Below are 11164 nucleotides of genomic sequence, written 5' to 3' on the forward strand. Positions count from 1 at the left end.
AAAAAAGTGGAAGATGAGGTTCAATGTGGACAAATGCAAGGTCATGCACCTTGGGAGACATAACCAGTGTGCTAGTTATAACCTAAGCAGGGATGAATTGGGTAATTCAGTACTCGAAAAGGATCTAGGAGTCCAAATAGACAACTGGGGTGTAGTGCTCAATGTAATATAGCAACAAAAAAGGCCAACAAAACTCTAGCATGTATTAAAAGGGGCATGGAAACTAGGGACTCAAAAGTAATTATGCCTCTGTACAAATCATTGGTTAGACCGCACCTCGAATACGGAGTACAATTCTGGGCCCCACACTATAAAAAGGACATCATAGAATTAGAAAAAATCCAAAGAAGAGCAACAAAGCTTATTAGGGGAATGGAGAATTTAAGCTACGAGGAAAGATTAAGCAATCTGGGACTATTTACACTAGAGAAGAGACGTTAAAGGGGGGACATGCTCAACATGTACAAATATATCAGGGGCCAAAATAAGGAACTGTCAAGCACCCTTTTTTCTGCTAGACAGGAATCTAGGACGCGAGGGCATGAGTTTCGATTAGAAGAAAAAAGATTTTGTTCATCTAGAAGAAAAAATTTCTTTACAGTCAGAACAGTCAAACTTTGGAACGCTCTTCCTGGAGAAGTGATGTCAGCAGACACGATAAATACGTTTCAAATAAGGTTGGATAAACACTTATTGGTTAAAAACATCCACGGTACGAATAAGTAACATAAGCAGTCTTTAAAATAATCGAAACACACTATACAACAAGAGATAAACTATTATAAACATAGGTTGAACTAGGTGGACGCAAGTCTTTATTCAGCTTCTCCTACTATGTAACTATATGATATTCTCTGTATGCCGTGGACTTATTAATCACCAGATCTCAACCCATGTGAGCATTTACGGCTTGTTCTGTTATGTGACAGGTGTCAGCTGAGCAATTTACCGGGGGAAGAATGCTGCTGTTATCCTCCTGCATAATTGCAAAAAGGGACAACAGGAACAATCATTTAAAAAAATTAACTATTTGCTTATATAAAACACAATTGTAATGCCACAGTCTGTAGATTGAAACAATAGTGCTGGAGCCAACGGTGGTAGATTCATTTGTCTTATCTCTTTATGGCCCCTTGTCCATTTAAATGGACATTTTCTGACAGATGATAGAGTACCAAAAAATGTAATTAGGGTGAATCACAATGTTTTGGTTTATGAGCTACAGCGCTTTCTGTACTTAACATGACCAAATCATATATTTTTTTAGGGAGAGGTTACTTAGGTTCTTATTCATCTACTTTACCAGTGTCATCACTGGAAACATAAAATGGTTCATGAAGGGTTCAGTAGGATGGCGCCCTCTTGTGCTGCTTCAAGGAATAGGTTAGTAAAGCACAGAACAAATGTTATACTGTATGTACACTGATAAATGCTACACCAGTCATAACAGGCAGATGCATTTAATTGCCAGCAAGAAAACACAAAGCATTTAGCCAAGGTCTTGGCATGTGTTTTGCAATCTCTAAGACAGGCATGTCCAAACTATGACCTTTCAGCTGTTTTGAAACGACACATCCCAGCATGCCTTGCCATACTTTTAGCATTACCTAATAGCATTACTTTGGCAAAGCATGATGGGACTTGTAGTTTCACAACAGCTGGAGGGCCATAGTTTGGACATGCCTTTTCTAAGTGATTTCATTTTAGCATAAGGTGATAATATCCATAAAAAAGTATTTTGATTGCAAATATGAAATATAGTCTACCAGAATCAATTCGACTTCTCGAAATGATGAAAGAGCCCAGTGTCTTCTAATGGGGCCTACACACGGAGTGATTTAGGGGCATTTTCTAAGTGACCTCATTAGATTGATTAGGAAATGCCTGTACTTTGCTCCATGTTTAAGGGCCCCAGCGGTAGCCATGTGCGACTATTGTCCGGCGATTAATATCCAGCATTCTGGATATTAATTGGGCAGAGCCAGTGTTCCCACCAGAGAACACTTGCCCTGACAGGTCGCTCAGCACACATCGCTGACCCATCGCTGACCCATCGCTGTGTGCTAAGCGATCTTGCTGAAATGTTCTTAGTGATCTAGTACTGCTCAGAATGCTCAGCACATCTCCAGGTGTGTAAGCCCCCTAGAGGCAAACCTGACAAACACATTCATCAGGCATCAGATGCTGTGATATCAGGAAATGGGAGAAGCATTTTCGGAAATTTTGCCTTTAAAAATAACATTGCCAGTTTAAAAATAAATGGTAAAATTACAGAAAACCAGTCATTTTTCAAAATTGCAGCTTAATATGTTTCCCTCTAAGGAGTCAATTAATTTAGTGTAGGGTGATGTTGTTGCCCACACATGTAATGAAGATACAGGATGAAATCTGATATATCTGTTATATGTATGCAGGTGTCTGAGGATGTACTCCCAGATCAGTATCATTACCATTGGTTGTTACTCACAATGCCAATAGGCCACAGTCAGTCAGGAGCTTACTCAGAATGGCCAGAGGATGCGGGTGGCCGAAGCCTGGAGGTCTGCTTTCGACTACACAGACCCTAGGCCTGGCATGCCTACAAAATGAACAAGGCACGCCGTCATATTGAAGAACAGTGGCGGTTATCATGCTACAGCTAAGCAGTTGCTGCCAGTGATATTGCAAAACCTACTCTGCACATATTCAGAACAGGTCACCTACACAGACCAGACAACATCGGATTTGTATGTAAACTATCTGGTTTGCGTACACATCCAAATCTGGCCCCTTATGGCTCTCCCCTTTCTCTCTCTGAGATTTGATTAATCTCCCATTCAGTATTACTGTAACTTACATTCTTCAGTCTGAGTAATCGGACAATGACAAAACACGTAGAAGGAGAGATACAGTTTCTGCTTTCTTATCTTCAGTTTCTGACTCATTCTGACGTGCGTTGTCTCCTTGTGCTTCACCAAACCTGATTTGCCAGCCTCTCCTCACCCCTCTCTCAGTAGTTGTGTCAGAACAGGTGTTCTGTCACATGAGCATGTAAGGGAGCAAGTCACAACCAGAAAGTGCATCAATTAAGCCACCAGTTCAATGAAGTAGCCAATATTTACCCTGCACAGAAAACCTACGTATGGAGGTGTGGCGTGAAAGCACCACAGCTTACAACATGGGCCGACCAACCTGGCAATTCACCTTGGTTTTATAAGAAGGGTTAAACCCGATTGCCCTCTGTATAATGGGCGACTCAGGTTTAGGCCCTTATTCTAATCTATGCGGTACGGCCCGCGTGCGGCCGTACCGCCGATGTTTTGACACTGCACATGCGCAGAGGTCAATCTGCGCATGTGCAGCCCCCTTCGCCGCAGACGTATTTCGTCCACCGCAAAGGGGGCGTATAGGGGCGTGAGAGGCTTCATGCCCTCATTTCCCTATGTGTACGCCCCGCGTTTCATGGGCGTTCCCATGCAAACGCGGGGCGTATGCATGGTAATGAGGGCATGACGCAACTCATGGGGGCGGAAAGCTGACGTCGCCGGATGTCAGCTTTCAGCCCCCATACAAGCTACCACACGGACGATTGTCCGTGTGGTCTCAGCTTGCGGGAGCTGCCGGGGCGTGCGGACCTGCCTTCGATGGTCGACGACCATCGAATGCAGGGGGCAGCTCCCACCATGGTGGAGGCGTACGCCTCCACCATTTTTATGCGGATCGGCAGCCGTCCGTGTACGGACGGCCGTGCCGATCCGTCTTGTAGGCGGGGATTCGTCTGGTGCGGTCGGAGCCGCATATGCGGCTCGACCGCACCAACCAGAATAAGGGCCTTAGTGTGAAAGTGCCGGACCCAGGTGGGGCCTAGCGCCGGGAGTTGTAGCTTAGAAAATCTAGTATGAATCAGGCCCTAAATTTCAAATATGGGTTGAAAACAAATGATATACTGTATGAATCAACCAGGTTGTTATCCAAAATAATGGCGTTAGATGTGAAGTGAGACTTGCATATGGTTATCAGCAGAATGCCCTGATTGGGCCACTATGTGCCTGTTTGCTTTTCACCTAACAATTAAAAGATGTTTAACTCTCAGCAAACTGAATCATATGATGGTAGATTACTAGACAGACAGGGCCAAATGCAGAGCAGATAGAAAAGGGAAATAGATTAAAACAAATGCAAAACCTAGCAATCTGCTTCAAAATGAGCCCTCACACTAGAGAATATGCTGCCAACAGTCTATCATAAGCTTGGTTTCTGTCCCTATGGCCACAAAGTCACCTGAGGCCATTGTTTTGAGATGCCTACAAAATGGCTCCTTAGCGGCCTGAATAAATGTGCTTTTTTGCCCTACCTCATTTAAATAGAATTAAATCTTAAGGTGCGTACACACTGGCGGATATATCAGCGATAGATTAGTAAACAGCGTCGTTCACAGATATATTGCGTCAGCTGTGCAACACAGGCAAAGCCCGATATATCGGTGCATCGTGCTGTGTGTGTACGGGTGAGACACCAACCACCCGTACAGCTGCCCCGGTAGCCGCCGGTGATTGACAGCTCAGTCAATCATCTGCTCATTTGTGATGTCAGCACGCTGCCTGAGAAGTCTGTAGATATATCTGCAGATCAATTGATCTGCAGATATATCTACTAGTGTATACCCAGCTAATCTGGTAATATGGTTCCTTTGCCTGGTTCAATGACTAAACAATCACATCTGTAGCAAAATTGGCCGCACACATGATCTGTATTATATAATGACACAGATCATACGGTTGTTTAGAAAGCTAGATGATCAGAAAGTGTTAGCACCTGTGAAAGGAATGAGGAACCTCGCACGAGAAAATGTCAGGAGAGATATTTCCAACTGGGTAGGGCAATATGTACAACCTAGATTATTTCCATTCCAGTTGTCACTCACAGACTGATCCACCACTGCTGAATATCTGTCTACATCACTGTAAGTGAAATTGATCTCTTAGGTGAATAATTACAAAACTGGTTAAACTATACCCAGATGACCTTGTACTCGACTTGAGATAAAACTTAAGTAACCTAAACATTCTTACGCTATTACTGTACATTGCATTTCGTAGTGACCGTGTATTTATCATTTAGTGTGTAGGATAGCTGGATATATTAGTAGATATTCAACACAGTTCCAAAAAAATGAAACAATAGAAAACATTTGAAAAGCACAGAAGTATAGAAAATAAGGAATACCTCGGTACAGGTAATACTCAGTACAATATAGAAAAAAAATACAAAGAAATCGGGCACAATACAAGTGCGTCAAATTGAATAATGACCTCCTGAATTTATGCTCACCTAGAAATTGGAGATGCAGTTCCAATTAGTAAATTGGTGTCAGTTACTTGCTAGAAATGTTTAATTATATAAGAGCGTAAGACCAATTTAAAAAAAAATTTGGGATATAAAGAATATTTATTGTACATATATAACAATAAAAAAGTGGGTGTCTGCGGTTGCATCAGAAGATATGAAACCGCAGACACGCACTTAGCGGAGAAACAAGAGAGAGTCTCCATATACCAGCTCAACCTTTTCCAGCTACAGGGAATCCTCCTGTGCCCCTACGGTCCCCCTTCCATCTTGTGCACCGCACAAGTTCCAGATTCACAGCTGCTGAGTCCATGTTTCACGCTTGATAGACGGCTAGGACACCGAGGTGAGCGAGCAGCCGGATGGTCGGCAGCATCAGCAGCTACTGCCGGTAGGAGCGCATATGAACGGCGTTTACCCATTACAACACCGCCCTGCCAGAAAGAGATTCTATAGCCAATATGTGGTGTCGGCCTGGCACTCTCCCTTGTAGGCATGCCCGGGTGCCTTCTGGAACCGATGGATAGCAGAAGTAGTAGCAGAAGTAGAAGAACAACAGCGGCACTCAAACGGGAACTTTTCAAAAAATATATTTTTCACAGCAAACGGTCCTACGTTTCGGGGATTACACGCCCCATTGTCAAGGTGAAAAAGCAATACAATTTTGTATTGCTTTTTCACCTTGACAAAGGGGCATGTAATCCCCGAAACGTAGGACCGTTTGCTGTGACAAATATATTTTTTTGAAAAGTTCCCGTTTGAGTGCCGCTGTTGTTCTTCTACTTCTGAGATAGATCTATAGATATATATATATATATAGAGAGATCTATCTATCTATTATATATATATATATATATATATATATATATATATATATATATATATAGATATATAGAGATCTATCTATCTAATATATATATATATATATATATATATATATATATATATATATATATATATATATATATATATATATATATATATATATAATCTCAAGGACTGTTCTGAAAAATCATTAGATATGGGTGGTAACTATCTCCTTTAAATATATACCCTCTAAGGAACTATTTACAAAATGACCCAAGTTAAGCTATATTAATATGGTCACGCTGGTTGACTTATATGAGATATATACAATAAATATTCTGTATATCCAAAAATTTTAAAGAATTGGGTTTGCACTCTTATAGGATTAAACAATACAAGACCTGTAAAACTATCGGGACATATTCATGCTGCGAACCATTTACTAAAAACAGTTATGGAATTCTGTATTTATCTATTTTTTTTACTGTTATTGTAAACCGACTTTGTGTGCACAAAACAGGAATATGTAGTCCTCAAAATAAACTTAAGTGGGGCATGCACTGTCCAATAAAAAGAGCAGGGCCTGATTAACCAATAGGCTGATTAGGCTGCAGCCTTCATCCCTGGGTCGGGGGGGGCGCAGAGCACTGGCAGAATACATTGCATTGGTATGGGAGCGGTTCCTGGTGCTGCTGGAGTTGCAGCCGCGCAAGGTTTCATCGGATCTCTCCCGGAAACTGTGGGAGCAGCAGCTACTGCTGGGATTGCTGAGGGAGGGACGCTGGGAAGAGGAAATCCTGTGAGAGCTGCGGCTGGCTCCACCACCGAGGCTGTGATTGATGCCACTACCACCGTTGCCAGCACTACTAGGGTGGTAAGTGGCAATATGAATGGAGTTGAGGTCCAAGTGGGAGATTCTGTAAGCAAAAAATGCTCTAAGCATCCCCTGCCGGGTTACCGCTGCGGGGGGGGGGGGGGGGGGGGGGAGCATCGCCAGAAAAATCTGGCGATGCCCCATAGAAGCCTCTCAGGGTCTCTTAAGTTCTTTCATTACTTATGAATATTTGCCTTCTACAGCAGGACAGGCAAACTACATTGCCTTCCAATACCAAATGTTGTACCTTCTTTTACTATAATAAAAATACTATAGTTTGCTACAGTCAGGTATTCTGCAATCAGAGACACAGTCAGTATTGTGTACATGACCAGCATTGTGTTCCTGTGTAGAGGGAAAGAGTACAGGTCAGAGATTAGATAATATAGGTGTAGCTCTCCTCCAGTAGGTTCTAGAAGAAAGGAAGTACTATTATTGTTTTTTTTTTTTTTATTTAACTAGAATTTTTAGGAAAAAAAAAAAAGTCACCCATTCTGGCTCCTGCACTATCTTGTTCTCCAGAGCTCTCTGTATTGACATTGAATGGAATCCCACTGGATAAACTCATCAACAACAAGAAGCTATAGGAGTTTACGTTTACACTTCAAGCTGTGTTAAGGTGCCCATACACTTGTCCGAGTTGGGCCGATTTCACCCGATTCCGACGGATCAAGCATAGAAATTAGCCCAAATCGGATGTGTTTGACATCCCCTCTGACCCAATACGCACGGGACTGCGCATCGGGTTGGAGTGTGTGTGAGGGGGGGGGGGTCGGACGGGCTGCACATCAAATTTATCGGATCGGACCATCACTGTTTTGGGTCTGATCCTAGGGGGGTGCCAGCAATGAATCACTGCTGGCACACAGCTATGTGCAGCTGCAGGGTCTTTGCATTGGGGGCGGGCAGCAGGGTCCTTGCAGCGGCTGGGAACTAAGTAGCATTTTTTTGCAGCAGGGCGGGAAGCGGCTGCTGAATATGAAAACATATTTTGAAATACTGGTCGGATGCTGATTGGCTGAGAGAATCAAATGGGAGGCCGCTGATTGAGAGAATTCTCTCAGCCAATAAACGGCCGGCCAGCAGCCGCTTCCCGTCCCACTGCCCCTCAATTAGCGCTACTTAGTTTGCAGACGCTGCACAGACCCCGCTGACTGTCCCGCACCACACGGACCACCCTGCGGCCTGCCCCTGCCAGCTCCCCGGGGATGTACATGCAGTAAATCGCATGCGATTTATTATATGTAACTTGGCACATCAAATCGTAAGGACAAGTCGGACTAGTGTATGGGAGCCTTAAGACTTGGAGGATTAGATGGCGACAGAGGCAAATTTCTCTCCAATCATTGTGTTCTCTGGCATGGAGTATTAGGACCATCTAAACGTATAAGCAGACTGGGCAGCTGCCCAGCGCTCCACAATTCTAGTGGTCTTCAAGCAGGGGCAGGTGGTGGTCACACAATCAGAGCGGCAAGGCCGCATTCTCTACCTGCCTTTTATCCTGCAGCCAGACAGCCAATGACAGTCAGCATGCTGATTGGTGAATGGCTATACATCAGAGTGCTGGCACCCATTCACTGTATAGAAGCATGTGGAGAGACGGTGCAGGACTGCAGAAGGGGAAAGTTGGGTTTTAGGTTTTTTTCTGGTTTCCCTAAATGAGTTTGCATGGCAGGACCGCATTGCATTCTATTACTTTGCCCAGGGCATAGAATGCTGTTAAGACAAACCTAGGCTGTATAGTGTAACTTGCTGATGGTGGGTTGCTTCCAGCACAGAAGATTTGGGGTCAATGTTATACTCCAACTAGTTGTTCATTCCCATGTCCCAGTGCCGCCACTGCCCCATCCCTCCCTGCTGCAAACAGCCCAGCAACATTGTTAATCGTCAAGGCTGTTGGCATTTGAAGTTTGCACAACGTGCGGTTATTTATAATGACAGAATTTATACAAAATGACCTTTTCCAATGTCACAACAAACAAAGCTGAAAGTTGTAAAACAAATCATCTGCTTCCTTACTTATGATGTACTGATACCTCACTACATGCATAACATTACCGATACTAGCCTGGAACTTGGGCTTCTCCCTACTATTACTTCTGAGTATCATTCCAATTGGCAGGAAACAAATATCACAAAAATGTAAACAAAAGCATTGCTGGATATATATATATATAGATAGATAGATAGATAGATAGATAGATAGATAGATAGATAGATAGATAGATATATATATATAATTAACTTAGCAGTATGTTACACCCTTTAATACAAAAACAGTATTATAAGCACACATCACCAATGTGTTTCTGGAGCATGGATTTCACAGCCGGCAATTGCAAGAACTCCTAAAGTTACTTTGGTGCTGGGGACAGCTGCTCACAATATTGCACCATGTGTTCCAGAAGGTGCATCCTCTTTATAATACTAGCTTAAAAACACAGGCAAAATCTGGTGTTATAACAAGGGTAGCATTATAAAGAGGGAGAAATAAAGGAAATAAATATCTGTAGGTGTTAAAGTGCACAATATACACCTGTGAGTTCTGGAATGATGGATCCATGTTTTGCAATATATTTGTATAACTTATAATGATTACATTATTTCCTGGCTGATGACATCAGTGACTGATACTGTATTACTGGCTACATAATGATGTAAGCACAGGGATCACCACTTCACTGATGGTTACAGAAGACAAATGGACCCAAATAATATCTCAAGGTACAAATTAGCCTCTGCATCTATATTCAGGTGTGTTCTAAAGGAGATATTGTAAACTGGCATCAAACAACTCACTAATAAGCCCCAGCACCGTACAAAAGAAGTGGTTACCTTGTTATAGTAATCTTCAGTATATACGATATATTACACTATGACAATGCAAAGAAAAAAGGCTATACCAGGCACCAGCCCAGCACCATAGCAAGCTTCCATAGGTTCCTGCTTAGTATTTATCAAGGCAATATAATAGCCTTGGTCCTTGCCAAGCAGCTAATCAGTGTAAAGTCCCTGGGGATTAGCGAGGCTCTGTAGGCATGACTGCTGTGCCCAGACATGTGTGCCTCCATACACACACAGCACTCAGACACAGCACACACTACACAGCATGGCTCAGCAGCAGCACTGCAGACCCCTCTCTCCATGGTTACCTGCAGCTTGGTTCAGGTTGGACCTCCTGTGTCTCCTGTTGCCAGCACTGTCCCTCAGCTCCTCCTCCTCCTCCTCCAGCCAGGCTTCAGCCATCAGCAGACAGCACAGGTTAAAAGCATTGGAGATTCAGACAATCACATTGCTCTTCCCCTCGGATGCAGGAGAGGCCGAGGTGCGATCAGGCTGCTATTCCTGCACAGGGCTCAGCAGCCTATCCAGCAGGAGAGAGAGCCTGGCATTGCCATCCTTCCCCATGCAGTGTTCCCCCTACACCCAGCAGCAGGCACACAGATCCCTGGGTGCACCTGATTTCACATCCAGCCCAGTCTCTGCCCTGCCCCTCTTGTCACCCTGATCCCCAATGTTTGTCACCCCTGCTGCACCCAAACTTTGTGCTGGGTGAGACCATTCATCCAAGCAGGGCCTCCCTCTGCCAGTCACCCCTCAGCTGGGGGCAAGGAGAGGGGATTGCATCCAACTTCCACCCCAGATTCTGCTTCTGCTCCTGCTGCTGCTCTCCTCTCCTCCTCTCTGCTGCTCTTCTTTCCTCCTGCCCAACACTTTCTAAATATTCCGGTGTCAACAGGAAATTGTTCCCTCGGTTTCCCTGTGATAGTAAAACAAAAGGCGGAGGGGGAGGAGGGAGGAGAAGAAGGAGGGAGGAGGTACCTGCAGCAAGTAGATGGGTGCAGGCATGTGTGAGAATAATGCACAGTTCCTGCAAGCTGCAATCACAGTCAGACAGGACTTTCTGCCCTAATGTACATAGCAGGTGACTGGCCATTCTAACATAAAGGGCTGAAAGGAATATTCTCTATGTTATTGCTCCTGAGATGAGCTTTACATACTATATATATATATATATATATATATATATATATATATATATATATATATATATATATATATATATATATATATATATATATATATATATATTATTACCCAATTGTATCTCCTACCTGATAGGTATTGCAGACAATGCTGGATTCTCTCTCAAAAAAT

The 11164-nt window shown here is 43.4% G+C and overlaps 1 protein-coding gene across 3 annotated transcripts in view; it reads right to left on the minus strand.

Annotated features, from left to right (window-relative positions):
• The window catches only part of SH3D19 (SH3 domain containing 19), a 79007-nt gene extending 68202 nt beyond the window's left edge, over positions 1–10805 (minus strand). The window contains exon 1 of one of the 3 annotated variants that reach the window (XR_014470226.1): positions 10159–10805. Coding sequence is in view for 2 of the 3 variants with exons in the window: in XM_083171560.1 (XP_083027686.1) it covers positions 10159–10252 (94 nt within the window). In the remaining variant the exon portion in view is untranslated. The remainder of the gene's footprint in view (positions 1–10158) is intronic. The other 2 variants (XM_083171560.1, XM_083171566.1) reach the window with 2 other exon arrangements.
• Between the last annotated feature and the right edge of the window lie 359 nt (positions 10806–11164).

The sequence above is a fragment of the Crinia signifera genome, chromosome 1 (assembly GCF_055691185.1).
Source record: "Crinia signifera chromosome 1, ASM5569118v1, whole genome shotgun sequence".
Lineage (NCBI taxonomy): Eukaryota > Metazoa > Chordata > Amphibia > Anura > Myobatrachidae > Crinia > Crinia signifera.